Source organism: Prunus persica, chromosome G6 (assembly GCF_000346465.2).
Source record: "Prunus persica cultivar Lovell chromosome G6, Prunus_persica_NCBIv2, whole genome shotgun sequence".
NCBI lineage: Eukaryota > Viridiplantae > Streptophyta > Magnoliopsida > Rosales > Rosaceae > Prunus > Prunus persica.
Window position 1 is genome coordinate 25587857 of NC_034014.1, and position 13923 is coordinate 25601779.

The 13923-nt window shown below is 39.6% G+C and overlaps 5 protein-coding genes across 5 annotated transcripts; 2 read left to right on the plus strand and 3 right to left on the minus strand.

The window, feature by feature from the left end:
- Window positions 1441-2430, plus strand: LOC18772191. The gene has a single exon (XM_007205866.2). It carries the CDS (start codon window positions 1705-1707, stop codon window positions 2311-2313), a length of 609 nt encoding a protein of 202 aa, XP_007205928.1. The 5' UTR covers window positions 1441-1704; the 3' UTR covers window positions 2314-2430.
- On the minus strand, window positions 2341-5347 carry LOC18772866 (protein transport protein yos1). The gene is made up of 3 exons (XM_020566071.1): window positions 5281-5347; window positions 3385-4556; window positions 2341-3147 (listed from the first exon to the last, which is right to left on the minus strand). Exon 3 carries the CDS (start codon window positions 3137-3139, stop codon window positions 2885-2887), a length of 255 nt encoding a protein of 84 aa, XP_020421660.1. The 5' UTR covers window positions 3140-3147; window positions 3385-4556; window positions 5281-5347; the 3' UTR covers window positions 2341-2884.
- Window positions 4584-5359, minus strand: LOC18773489 (immediate early response 3-interacting protein 1). Its single transcript, XM_007206505.2, has 2 exons — window positions 5281-5359; window positions 4584-4961 (listed from the first exon to the last, which is right to left on the minus strand). Exon 2 carries the CDS (start codon window positions 4956-4958, stop codon window positions 4728-4730), a length of 231 nt encoding a protein of 76 aa, XP_007206567.1. The 5' UTR covers window positions 4959-4961; window positions 5281-5359; the 3' UTR covers window positions 4584-4727.
- Window positions 5539-7506, plus strand: LOC18773482 (fructokinase-like 1, chloroplastic). The gene is made up of 2 exons (XM_007204994.2): window positions 5539-6431; window positions 6676-7506. Exons 1-2 carry the CDS (start codon window positions 5592-5594, stop codon window positions 7366-7368), a joined length of 1533 nt encoding a protein of 510 aa, XP_007205056.1. The 5' UTR covers window positions 5539-5591; the 3' UTR covers window positions 7369-7506.
- LOC18772056 (uncharacterized protein At1g04910) lies at window positions 7580-11400 on the minus strand. Its single transcript, XM_007207074.2, has 8 exons — window positions 10419-11400; window positions 9869-9941; window positions 9692-9762; window positions 9497-9585; window positions 9278-9410; window positions 8960-9192; window positions 8395-8871; window positions 7580-8298 (listed from the first exon to the last, which is right to left on the minus strand). The coding sequence occupies exons 1-8, from the start codon at window positions 11094-11096 to the stop codon at window positions 8043-8045; spliced, it is 2010 nt and encodes a 669-aa protein (XP_007207136.1). The 5' UTR covers window positions 11097-11400; the 3' UTR covers window positions 7580-8042.

A 13923-nucleotide genomic window follows, 5' to 3' on the forward strand; every position in this document is an offset into this window, starting at 1 on the left:
ATATTGAGATATATTCTGAACTAATCTTCCCTAGAAACCTGTTGATTAGAAGATAGCAGCCAATGTTACATGCTTGGAGTCAATAACAGAACATGAAATACTCGTAGCACATACCGCCACAGTAGCTGAATCTGAATCACTGAGCAAGACAATCAAGGTAGATATCTTGTTTGGAGCTTCATCAACCCAATATAATTTACTGTTTTTGAAGACATTCAATACACAGTAATTTTGAGAATGAAATATATACGTAAGTGGAAGGTAGAGCAGCTTGGGTAAGATGTGGGGCAAAACAGCAGTAATCCTGACACTGAAACAGAAAAATGCAGCAACTTAGCCCAACGAAAAAAAGAAAAGCATACACAAAACAAGGTGTAAGAGAGTGGGAGTGAGAGAAGTTCACCTTAAGATTTGTTTGAGGCCATCAAAGTTTGATCATCCTCCAATGCACGCAAAAAAGTGGAGACAATTTCATCGACTGCTGAATGCTAAGCCAGCAGACTCACGAACCTCGGGCATGCAAAAAGGATATATAAAAAATCAAGACAAACACTTGTAAAATCAGAAACATCATAAGAACCTGGTTTTGGGGGCACAAATAATTAGAAAATAGTTAAATTAGGTTCCGTAACTAACGAACACATATTGCCAACTATTTTGTGCTGCTTTCGTTTTAGTCTCTCTCTCTTCTTTCTCCTCTCTTCTATTCTCTATCTCCTTACTCAAACAAGCTTCAGATTTTCCGAATCTTTATTTTTTATTTTATTGTTAATTATTTTGATATTTTGATATTTTGATGATTGTTGTCTTTATTTTTTGGGTTAGATGTCAAATGATGTGTTTTTTGTTGTTGTGTTAGATTTGCTGTTTTTTTCTTTACCTGAGATTGGAAACTAATCATTGGTTAGATCTTGATGTGAGTTTGAGTTTCTGGTTTAATTCTTACAAAAAGTTGGGGTTTTTCTTCAATTTGAGGCAAAAAATCAGGAATTTGCATGTGATTATTGTTAAAATAAATAATAAATATTGAACTCAATTAGAGTCTGTTTTTTTGGTGCAAAATTGAATGGGTACTTAAAATCTAAGCCAGCCCAGTCTAATGCTTCAAAATCCATTATAGTCAGTTTAGGCCAACCCACCAAACAAGGTCAGAATATTTTTGTTGTTATACATGTGGTATTGCATTGGTGGAGGGAGAAGGAAATTCAAGAGAATACATGATTAAATACCATGTTCTCAACCAATTGAACTAGAAATTTATTGCAATCAATAACTTTTTTCAGTTCAATACGTTTTATAAATATTTTAGAGCAATAACCTAATAGATATTGTTTTTCTTCAATTATCTTTTCATGTATTGAGTCGTGTCGAAAATTACCACATGAGAAACTATATTAGAAAGACCCTGTTAGATGGTGGACAAATTGTGGGGTGTGGGGAAGAAGAAATGGTGGACAAATTGCATCCACATGTTCATCACCAAAATGGGCCACTCGTTCAAGAGAGCAGTTGCACATTTCCAACCTTCTCCCCAAGCAAACACATCAAAATAATGGAAAAGTAAAAAAGAACAACCCCCTTCCCAAGCAAAGATAGAGATATATACAAAGCCAGAACAATCCACACTTTTATAGGCACCTTTGAAGAACCATATCCATATCAAAAACCCTGAGACTGAGAGAAGCAAACTTTACTTCTTCCAACATGGGCATGGTTTTTGGAAAGATAAGAGTGGAAACCCCAAAATACAAAGTGCTTCAATCAACAATCGACTATGAAATCCGGCAATATCCACCTTCAGTGATAGCCCAATTAACCTACCATCCATCGCAGATGAAGGGCGACAAAGACGGCGGCTTTTCTGTGCTGGCCAATTACATAGGCGCCTTTGGAAACCCACAGAACACTAAGCCTGAAAAAATCGCCATGACAGCTCCAGTCATAACCAAAAGCTCGGGTGAAAAAATTGCCATGACGGCTCCAGTTGTGACAAAGACTGGTGGTGCTGAAGATGAGAAGAAGATGGTGACAATGGAGTTTCTGTTGCCTTCTAAGTATGAGAAGGCAGAGGAGGCTCCTAGGCCTGTGGATGAGAGGGTGGTGATTAGGGAAGAGGGTGAGAGGAAATATGGGGTGGTGACTTTTCGGGGTGTGGCTACAGATGAGGTGGTGGAAGAGAAGGTGGAGAAGCTGAAGCAGAGCTTAGAGAGAGATGGGTATAAGATTATAGGGGAGTTTTTGCTGGCTAGATATAACCCTCCTTGGACTTTGCCTCCATTCAGGACCAATGAGGTTATGATCCCAATAGAGTAGTTTCTCAGATTCTTGTATGCTTCTCTGTTTTTTTTTCACATTCAGTATTAAATAAATGAAAACATGTAATTTTCTGTCGATTATATATAAATCACTATTTAGAGTTTTTCCATTTTACATTACATCTGCTGAGACCATGAACACCGCACAAGATAATCCTACAAAAGCTTTATGTACCTCTCAACCACCAACCGATCTCCCATCATTTCTTCATTACACTGGTGGGAATCGAACTTTATACCGCACGTATATAGCTTGAAGGCAGTCTCTTAAGTAAAGCCATTAAATCCTTGCTGGGGCAAAACACGAAAAAGATGGATAAACCCTAAAGCTGGACTCACCAATAGCTTAATTTTAGCATGACAAACTTCAACCGACACTACCATCGACTCAGTAAGCTATTGTGTGTTTCTTGCAAACAAAAAAAACAGAGGAGAGGAGAAAAGGGGAAAACTTTGAAACTGAAATTCAACCAAGTAACTGTACGTAGAGCCATGGATCAAAACTATGTTAACTTGCCCAAAATTCATAACAATTATAAATTACAAAGAGGCATAATTCACACAGAGCTTCACCCAAAGATTAGCTTAAATACAATAACTACGATGTTTAAAATTATGAGAGGTAATCTCAAGAATTGGCATAAATGTATAAGCCCTATGATCTTTCCCTTAAGCGTGGTTCTTCCTCCTTGAATTTGTAGCAAGGTCCACCCCCTCGGATCAAGAAAGCGATCCTCATTCAGTACTGCAAATGCATTTGCAAGTAGCAAAAAGCCTTGGATCAAAGTCACAAACCCCGTGAAAAAGGAGAGAAGAGGGAACATCTTAGTTCCTAAACAAGAAAGACACTATTCTTATGAGAATTATCAGTCAAAAAGTTTCATAAATTTCATGCATACATAAAATTAAGCCAACACAAACCGAAACTGTGCAGATCCTGAACAGGGTATGAAGGATATACATTCAAAGTAAGAAACTGATCAAAACTGAAAGACATGGACTTTACATAATTGAATCGATTCTAGAAGAAGAAAATAAACCAAAAGAAGAAGAAGCTAGGAGCTCTTACCAGCGATTACAAGTTACAGAAGAAAACCAGTCGTTTCTCGGTTGAAAGCCTCCGCCTTGTTTACTTAGAGACAAAGGAAAGGTATCGCAAAACAAGGGTTTAAGCACTAAACCGAGCCGGGTCAGAATCCTTTGGTAACTTTTGATCTGACGGTTGAGAATACTCCACGTGTACGTTTGAGTCCAATATATGACGAACCGACAAAATTTTACAGAGGGAGGGACTGAGGAGGAGGGAGGTTGCTGATGAGCATGGAAGGAAGAGGAGGCTCCTAACTTCTCTAATATGGAGGTATTTATAAAGATGTGTTAACCTTAAAATATATAAAATAGGAAATAAATGTCAATTACAATAGGACAATATAAACTGATAAGTAAGACTGTATAAACGGTAAGTAACCAAAATGCTGGCTAAATAAGGAATAGCCAACGGTAAGTAACCAAAATCCAAATCCTGGCTAAATAAGGAATAGCCAACGATACGTAACCAAAATCCTGACTAAATAAGGACTCGCCAACAGTTATTAGGGAAGACGGTGAGAGGAAATATGGGGTGGTGAGGGGTGTGGCTACAGAGAAGGTGGAGAAGCTGAAGCAGAGGGAGTTTTTGATGGCAAGATATAACCCTCCTTGGACTTTGCCTCAATTCAGGACCAATGAGGTTATGATCCCAATTGAGTTGTAGTTTCTCAGATTCTTGTATGCTGCTCTGTTTTGTTCACATTCAGTATGAAATAAATAAAGCCATGTAATTTTCTGCCAAATATATAAGTCACTATTTAGAGTTTTTCCATTTTACAATACATCTGCTTTAGCAAATTGAGCTGCACATAATGCACTAAGTAATTTGGCATAATCATAATGCTGAGGCCATGAACACCGCACCAGATCATCTTAAAAAAGCTTCATGGACCTCTCAACAAACCGATCCACATTCAGTACTCATACCCCCTCTTAAAATGTAGACTCATTTTATATGCCCATCCTTTTTTCGTTACAATGGAGGAAATCGAACTTCATCCTCCCTTCACTACTTGGGCCAACCTAAGACCTTTTATTTGTAGAAACAAAGATGAAGAAAGTAACCAACAGCTTAATTTTAGCATGACAAACTTCAACCAACACACTACCATCAACTCAATAAGCTATCCGCATCCCGATTCTCTTGTGTTTCTTGTGAACAACAAACAAAACAGAGGAGAAGTGAAAAGGGGAAAATTTTGAAACTCAATTCAAATAAGTAAACTATATGTAGTATACAACAACAACGAAGGCCATGGATCAAAACCATGTTAACTACCCCAAAATTCATAAATTACAAAGAGGCATAAATCACACAGAGCTTCACCCAGAGATTAGCTTCACTGCAATGGTTATGATGTTCAAAACTATAAGAGGTAATCTGAAGTATTGGCATGCATGTATAAACCCTATGATCTGTCCCTTAAGCGTGGTTTTTCCTCCTTGTATTTGTAACAAGGTCCACCCCCTCGGACCAAGAAACCGATCCTCATTCAGTACTGCAAATGCATTTGCAAGTAGCAAAAAGCCTTGGAGCAAAGTCCACAACCCCATTATCTGCATAACAGAGAGAGGCTTCAACATCTCAGTTCCTAACTATCAGTCAAAAAGTTTTATGAAATTTCATGCATACATAAAATTCAGCCAACGAGTCCAAAAGGGTCAATCTTAAAATTTCAAGCCCCGGCAGAAACCGTGCAAATCCTGAACAGGGTATGAAGGATTTTGGCAGAAACGATAGATGGTATTTTATGGTTTATGTCAACAGTCAATATTGAAACAGACAGATAAAATCGAACCATGGATAGAAATTCAAAGTGGGAAACTGATCAAAATTGAAAGGCATGAACTTTACATAATTGAATCGAACTCTTACCAGCGTCAACAAGTTACAGAAGAAAACAAGTCGTTTCTCGGTTGAAAGCCTCCGCCTTGATTTCAACGAGACAAGGGAAAGGTACTGCAAAACAAAGATTTAAGCACTAACCCGAGCCAGGTCAGAATTTTGTAACTTTTGATCGGACGGTTCAGGATGGTCCACGTGTACCGCTTTGAACATTTCCTCACTTTGTATTGATCCGACCCGACTTTTGAGTCCAATATATGACGACCCGATAAAATTTTTACAGACGGACTGAGAGGGAGGTTGGTGACGAGCATGGATAAACCCTAACACTCCACTCAACTATGGCTTCGTTTCAGTTACTTCCACCATATCTTCCTCTTCACCAACTTCACTTCTCTCGCCCAAGCTCCAGAAGCTTGATTGCTAAACCTTCAGAACCTCTAAAGAACCAAACTTTGAAGCCCCACTATCTGCTTAAACCACCCAAATCACACAAGCTAAACCCACCCAGAGCTTCCATTAATGGCGAAGACAACGGAAGCATCGAGTCCAGCGAACCCACTCGCCGAGGCAGGAAAAAGGGTCACACTTCCTCTTCATCTTCTTCAGCAACATCTCCACCGAAACAGACCAAGCGTTCGGAAAAAGCCCAGGTCGAAAATGGCACGGTAGAAACTGCCAAACCCACAATCCAAACCGAAAACCCAGACTCTGAGCTCGAAGATTACGACGACGGCATCGATTTTCCGTACGACGACCCTCCTCTGGTCTGCTGCTTCGGCGCCGCGCAGAAAGAGTTTGTTCCCACGGTTCGGGTCTCCGACAACCCAATGCACCCGGACATCTACTCGCAGTGGAAGATGCTCCAGTGGGACCCGCCGGAGTTCGTGAGGGCCCCTGGCGGATCGCCGTCCAACGTGGCAATTTCGCACGTGCGGCTCGGCGGCAGGGCCGCGTTCATGGGCAAAGTTGGGGACGATGATTTTGGGGATGAGCTGGTGTTGATGATGAACAAGGAGAAGGTTCAGACGCGTGCGGTGAAGTTCGATAGGAATGCGAAGACTGCTTGTACCTATATGAAGATTAAGTTTGATGATGAGAAAATGTGGGCTGAGACTGTGAAAGAGTCAGCTGAAGACTCTTTGCTCAGCTCAGAACTTAACCTAGCTGTGCTCAAAGAGGTATGAAATATTAGTGAATAAATTGTGTTTTGTTTATATGTTTTCACAAGACAAGTAACTTGGCTTAGTTGTCTCAGTCTTTGAAATGGTTCATTGGTTTTGGGTTTTTCAATTGATTGAGAATGCAGCAATCGTTTGTTTGAGCACATTGTTTTTTCAGATTGTTGTTGCTTATGGAGTTTGATGTTGTTCCGGAAACAGGGATAAGATCATTTTTGTAATAGGTTTTGATGTCTTAATGCAGGCCAGAATATTCCACTTCAGCTCAGAAGTTTTGACATCTCCCTCAATGCAATTGACCCTTTTGAGAGCAATGTCTTATTCAAAAAAGTTTGGGGGGCTTGTGTTTTTCGATGTGAATTTGCCATTGCCTCTATGGAAATCGCGTGACGAAACCAGGAAATATATGGAGAGAGCCTGGAATGAAGCAGACATAATCGAGGTTTCGAGGCAGGAATTGGAATTTCTTCTAGATGAAGACTATTATGTGAGGAAGAGGAATTACAGGCCCCAATACTATGCTGAGGAGTTTGGACAGACCAAGAAGAGGAGAGATTATTACCATTACACACCTGAAGAAATATCTCCTTTATGGCATGATGGACTTAAATTTTTGTTCGTGACTGATGGAACGCTTCGGATTCATTACTATTCCCCTTCATTTCATGGTGTTGTGATTGGAACAGAAGATGTGCTCATAACCCCATTCACTTGTGATAGGACTGGTTCTGGGGATGCTGTTGTAGCTGCTATTATGAGAAAGCTGACCACGTGCCCTGAGATGTATGAAAATCAGGATGTTTTGGAAAGGCAGCTTCGTTTTGCAGTTGCAGCAGGAATTATATCGCAGTGGACGATCGGTGCTGTTAGAGGGTTTCCTACAGAAAGTGCAACTCAAAATCTGAAGGAGCAGGTTTATGTACCTTCAATGTGGTAGTTTAGGGCCTAGCCTTCAAATATAGCAATGTTGTTCAGAAATAGTGTTCGTTGTATGACCTCTTGAGGGTTGAGAATTTTGTCTGTTAGGAATGTGAGAAGAAATATTGTATCCAATGTACACTAGCATTTGAATTCACATCACTGTTACTTGCAACGCTAACAGAAACCATACATAATTGATACTCAACTAATTGCAAAATGGTTCCTGATTAAAAAAAAGGTTCTTTTCTATTATAAGCCGTATGAAGAATTACATTCAAGTTCATCGTGAAGCTCTTTTTTCTTTTCACAATGTTGAGACCAAATCAAAGAAAGAATAATTGAATCAATGAATTACTATAACACCATTTCGACAACGGCAAGGTCTCTGTGCTGATGAAACAATCTGATTTTATCCTAAAACTATATGCGAGCTCGACCTTCTCTGCTTTCTTCCATGCCTTCTTGAATCACCCGCGAAGTCCCTCCTCACTTGTAGTAGGTACAACATAACCGAAACTTGCATTGCAAATCACAAGGGAAACCTTAAAAACCTCTCGACCCTGTAAGCAAGTATAGTTTCTGAAACCAAGTGAAAAAGCACTTCATTCCAAAGCCCCATTATCAGCTGCCATTTGAGCAGTGGTATTGTGTATTTCACAACAGCAGGAGCCACATATTCTCTCCCCAATACTATCTTTGAGATGAAACACTTATGCTCCGTCTCTCATCTAACTTCTGCCTAGCAATTTGCTCCTCTGACTTGTTACAGATGCAACCAGGAAACGGATTTGCGTAAAAATTCTCCTCCAACCTTGGTGACTCTCCCACTTGTCTAACATATGGTGCTCCAAGCCTGTCAGAATGCAGACTTTTAACCTCCAAAGAAAACGTTTCCCACAGTACAGCACCCTTATCCAACTGGTCGACCAGTTTAACAAAATTTTGTCTGAAATGAAAATCATAACATGTCAGAAAACTAGCAATTGATTTTAAAAGCTGGGAGTTTGGAGGAAAAAACTAAATGCCTGGTATGAGAGCGAACCTGTCAGGGTTGATACTCTTACTAAATCCTTCAAATCTCCTATGTCCTTGCACTGCTTTAGCCATATTTCCATCATATGTGTAAACAAAGACATCACTCTCTAGTGCTACAATATAATCCAAGGCTGCAAGGCGATTTTGATATGGCTTAAAGGGCTCTAACTCTTGTTCTGTTGCAAGAGTGGAATGAGAAAAGACATTAGGATACTCGGAGCGAAAAGCAGCCATGCTATTTCCTCCATATATCTCGCCAGCAACAATGTAGATTGTAGTTGTTGAAGGGTATCCCATGGCTTTAAGGAACAGGGCTGCCTCTCTTGGTGAAAATGGGCATCCACCTTGTTTCCTTCGTTCTTCACTATCTATCTCTTTCTCCTTCCAGTGTTTAACATTGTACCTCATAACCCGAAGTTCCTCAGATTCCTCTGCAGTGAGGTTGTGGCTGCAGCCGGTGAAAGCAAGCATGTCCTTCTCATATCTGCAATCAAGAAGGGTTTCTTTACTTAGTTAAACCACTTCAGAACAAGATAATGCCCAAAGAATCAATCCATAGAACAAAGACATACCTTAAATGAAGAGCAACAAATGGATTGCTATTCTTCCTTAGTCTATCAACCAAAACTCTGCCAAGATCCTCAATCTCTTTTGCATACTGGAGAGCCTTGTAATTGGCACGGCACCTCAGCCTTTGGATCGAGGATGCAAGTCCATTGTTAGCAAGCCGGGAATCGGTGTGGGTAAACTTCAGAACTTTATGCTTTTTCAACAATGGGATCATCTCGCTTCTGTAATAACTAGCCTGCATGTGAAGCATCTTTAGATACAATTCCAATAATATAAAAACTAATTCAGAAGTCCCTCGAGAATATATAACAATATTGCACCTTTGACCAGGAGATGGGAGCTTTCTGAAGAGGCTTCAGAGCAGCATAGCGGGTTGGCAAATACTCCACTATATCAATATCATCTTTTAGTACTTTCATGAAGTGTCTCCAGTCAAAGATATCTTTAAAATCACTGCAAATATAAGACAGAATTTGATCAGTAAAAATAAAATTAATTAGCCACTCATATCCAACAACCTCATTGGCTAAGAAATCTACCTTGGATCTGTCCAAAAAGACTGGTGGTCCAGCAAAGGCAGAACCAGGGTAGCATTCATTATCTTTGCAACGGCTACCATATCACATATCTGCAACATCAATTGGGTTACCATGTCAGCTTCAAAAACGTGTGCAAAAATGGGAAATGAGGTCAAATCCAAAATGCGCGGCAAAGATTTGTGGGAAGATTATTACCCCTGTTCTCATTTGATTCAATCCTCCATTGGCATGAACAAGCAGATAACCATTTGTTTTCGATCCTGTTCCTGTGGGAAATGAAATTCATATTTGAAAAACCAGTCAAAAATTGATCAATGTTGTCATGCATGATAAAGAGCTTGACAAATTTAGGTATGGAACAAAGAGACATACTTATCCGATTCTTGGGTCGAGCTATGCATTTATCAAAATTGTCACTGTTGGGTTTCCTCCAAATTTCTGGGGTCTGAAAAAAGCAAATAAATTTATGATCAATACCAATTAATCACAGCATTAAATCCTTAGAAAGCAAACTCAACCCAGCAAATAAAATTACTGTATAAACTAAAAAAGCCATTAAATTTTCAATTTAACCACCATACATATTTAATCCATAGAAGGCAAGTATGAAACGAGAAAGGGACAAACGTGAAACGAGAAAGGGACAAATGTGAAACGAGAAAGGTATGAAGCATAAACAGCCAATTAGCATAATATGGAAACTAATTGAGTCAAAATTGAAACAAATACATTCAACTATTCCCATTAGAGCCAAAAGTCAATTCTTTAACGTGAACGTTAATAACAAAAACATTAAGACATTTTCTCTTTCCCTTCCTGAACTTTCTCGGCAACCAAACAGGTAGTGGAAAAAATGAAAAATACACAAGATTTTAATAAAATTAAAAACTTCTAAAATGGGAGAATTGATTGATTGTCTTACCGGCGACCGCTCGAGGAGGCGTTTGAACATGGTGGAGGGTTCACTTTCAGACAACCTCTCCCTCTCCAAAACACGTTGGGGCATGGAATTAGAGGCCTGGTTCTCAGTGACGGCTTGCTGAGCGGCGGCCCAGTCGTCCTTGTACGACTTCAAAATCAAAAGCCGGCCCCCTGTTCTCTTCGCTTCGCCGACCACCTCCATATGGTGGCTCAAAAGAGAGAACCTGATGAACACGGAGATAACCGCCATCAACAACAGAGCCCCGAATATCTTACGGCCCATGTTCCGCCCCGATCTCAGCATCTGCAGCATCGCGACCGTCCATAAAAACCCATCCTCAATCAGAGGAAGCCACGTGTCGGGGACGCAGAAGAAGGCCCGCCTCCGAAGCAGGAGATACTTCATCAGAGGGTGGGGCGAATAATGGTTGTGGTCGTTGAGGTGGTGGAAGGGGCCAAAAATGATACCGTTGGGAGTAATGTCGTTTTCCTCATCGTCGCCGCCAGTGCCGCAGTCGTAGACAACGTTGTTGTTATTGTCTGGGTTGACGACACTACTCGTAGGGAGTCGCTCGGCGTCCATGAGGCCGTCGGCGACCCGTCGTCTGGTCTTCGTGGGCAGCGCGAGCGGGTGTCGTGGGCTACTGTTGGACGAGCTGTTCGGGCCACCGGACGACATAGCCGGCCGGCACAAACGTTGTTTAAAACTAAAAATGTACGCTGTATATAATCAGATTTGATTCAGTTTTCCTCGAAACCAAACCAAATCACAAAAGAAAATGAGAGACAAAGAGAAACAGAGACCGTCGGTTGGGATTGTAGGTCGAATGTGTTCCCCAATGGGTTCCCAGAGAAAAAGGGTGGTCCGAAATCCTAGGCAAGAACAAAGGGATGCTTTATTATTTTCTGATTTTTTGTAAAGTGGATGTTTTTTTTTTGTTCTCTGTCTCAAAACTCTCTAATGGCGGATCTACGCATGTTCTAATTTTCTGAGAGACCGGTTTTTATCATGGCCAAAGCTTAAAGAGGAATACTCAAATGACGGTATTGCCCTTGATAATTCACGAAAAGAACCAACGAAAAGTTGCGAGTCTGTTACGGTGCGCCATATGCACTATTCGGTGCCATTCTGTTATCTTGTTTAGTGAAAAATCAAAATGATATTTTGCCTAATCAGTTGGATTAAGAGAACCTGCTTAACCAAAATCCACCTGTTTTTTTCATGTCCACAAAAATTAAAAATTAGAAGAAAATTTTACTTATTTTTTTGGCAATGAAAAATTACGTTATTTAATTCACCTTCTAATGTTTTTCTTGTAACCCTAATTTTCATATTTTTTTGTCAAGTAAAGATGAGGGTAGTTGTGCTAGATGGAGACCCAACGGTACTTTCGAAATATCTATAATGCTAAATTTTCTCTTCTTTTTTTTGGGTAACGGCAACATTCAAGGTGTAAATCAGTAAGATAATTTTTCTTATATAAGCTATATCGGGGAAAGAGGAAATCGAATCCTGAACTTCGAATGCATGAATAAATGTTCTTAACAACTTAAGATACAAGCTTCTTGTTGTAGTGGGACAATTTTTAACATGGCTATGGTACAATATCAAACTATTAGTTTTGGCATATTATAAACTAATCTTCCATGTATCTTAATCCAATTGACGGCTTTGTAATTATTATTATTATTTAAAGTTCATCATAAACGCCAAATTTATAAAACAAGAGTGCAGTACGGGTAATTAAACTTTTGTTGAGAAGGATAATGGGATTGACTATTTTGGCGTGTAGTGACTGAGTTTTTTTTGCTAGTAATATGAGTTGATAAATTGCCTTCCATTAGTATGTTGATTGCTAAGGATGAGGGCTAATTCATGAAAAACTTGGATTTGATTTCGGATGAACATACCAACTTCTTAAATCCTAAATAATGTAACAATGACAGTGTTTCATTTGTTTATATTGAGGTCATAACTCACGTGTATAACCAACTCTACAATAACGCATACATATTGATCATCGATCACTTGTATATATGGTTATAAGTTATAATCCGACATGTCAATGCCTTCAAGTTATGTGGTACCTTTGATTCCTTTATAACAATTTACATAAAATGGGCATGAAAACCAGCCCTATGGAATCAATCATTAAGAAGCCTCCTACTTTGAGGGAGTCTACTCAATCATTCACATTTCTCATCATGCAACTTATATATATGACCTCTCCCCTACGTTTTCGTTTTTCTCCCATGTGTGTGTGATCAAAATGGTTTAGTGACTTTTGGCCTAAGAAACCTACTTCTTTCTAGTTTAATTATGCTGTCTAGCCAGACATGATAGACTAGTATTTGTTACGACACCGTTTTATAGTTTGAGTGACGATCCACTGCAAAAAATATCAGAGGCTCATCAGCTAGATGCATGCTATGTACCTTAAAAAGTTTATGGTTTTGTGGAGATGCATGTGTTTCAACTTTCAATTAGCATCGAATGCTTTTCATCTATTAATCACCACAATAATTCACACTCTGCCAAATCATGTAAACTTATCTACATTCAATCTGCAAGTTACTTGCTTATTGGGCTTGTTATTTTCCATTTTTGACCTAATTTTCTTGTTTCTTCCTTGCTATTTGCAATTGAAATTTCTTGATGAATTTGGATATTTTAGTTGGTTATGTCCTTTTAGGTTGATATTGTGCTTATCGTTAAACGATGCATTAAGTACTAAATATTTTGTCCTCCTTAATTAAACGACCAAATAATTTCCTCGTATGTATGTGGGTTAGGCTTGTTGGTCAAGGTCATATGACCGCTCTCTTTTACCCAAGTTCGAGTCCCCCTTGATCACTGATTTGCACGAAATATTCTTACCACTAAGCTATGGACATGTTGGCGATTAATTGAGAGTACTTTAAATTTAAATTAATGCTTGTATTAAAAAAACCAAAACAACTAGTTAGTTGGATGTGTATCCATTTATCATAAAAGGGTATTATGGGCATTACACATAAACTCTCTGCCGTGCAAAATCTAGTACCTCAAGTTTAGTGTTGCAACCTTTTGGAACGTTCCTCGATTCTCGTTTTCAGCCTCGCTGTCACTTTATCATAGAACACGGAACGTAGCCGTCTGACTGACATTCCCGCCTATGTACAGTACAGAGAAATTCAACGTGCCACGTGGCACTAGTCACGAGTCCCAGCTTCGCATACAGACACAATCATATTTCGTCTCTTCATTAAGTTATTACCGTACCGTCTCGAGTCGGCACATGATAAATCTAACCGTTGGAACAGGATTGTGACCCTCTCTGACTTTATAGCCGTTGGATTTGATTGGCGACAATTATTGTTTGGGATTAAATCGGAGCGGTTGGTTTATTTACCGTGATGATGATGTTGGGGATCAGACGGTGATAAGTGGCGCCGGACCATGACGTATCATGAGTCGGTGGCTGCCGGTGCGGATTTTGAGGGTGTAGTGCGGCGCCAATCAGATG

What these genes read in the sequence shown, in the direction of transcription:
- LOC18773489 (XM_007206505.2), bottom strand. Translation starts at nt 4,958, where the DNA reads ATGGGGTTGTGGACTTTGCTCCAAGGCTTTTTGCTACTTGCAAATGCA.
- LOC18772191 (XM_007205866.2), top strand. Translation starts at nt 1,705, where the DNA reads ATGGGCATGGTTTTTGGAAAGATAAGAGTGGAAACCCCAAAATACAAA.
- LOC18773482 (XM_007204994.2), top strand. Translation starts at nt 5,592, where the DNA reads ATGGCTTCGTTTCAGTTACTTCCACCATATCTTCCTCTTCACCAACTT. An exon ending in ACCTAGCTGTGCTCAAAGAG is followed by an intron (nt 6,432 to 6,675) that starts GTATGAAATATT and finishes GTCTTAATGCAG; the next exon opens with GCCAGAATATTCCACTTCAG.
- LOC18772056 (XM_007207074.2), bottom strand. Translation starts at nt 11,096, where the DNA reads ATGTCGTCCGGTGGCCCGAACAGCTCGTCCAACAGTAGCCCACGACAC. An exon ending in TTTGTTGCTCTTCATTTAAG is followed by an intron (nt 8,872 to 8,959) that starts GTATGTCTTTGT and finishes TCTTGATTGCAG; the next exon opens with ATATGAGAAGGACATGCTTG. An exon ending in AAGAGTATCAACCCTGACAG is followed by an intron (nt 8,299 to 8,394) that starts GTTCGCTCTCAT and finishes TTTTCATTTCAG; the next exon opens with ACAAAATTTTGTTAAACTGG.
- LOC18772866 (XM_020566071.1), bottom strand. Translation starts at nt 3,139, where the DNA reads ATGTTCCCTCTTCTCTCCTTTTTCACGGGGTTTGTGACTTTGATCCAA.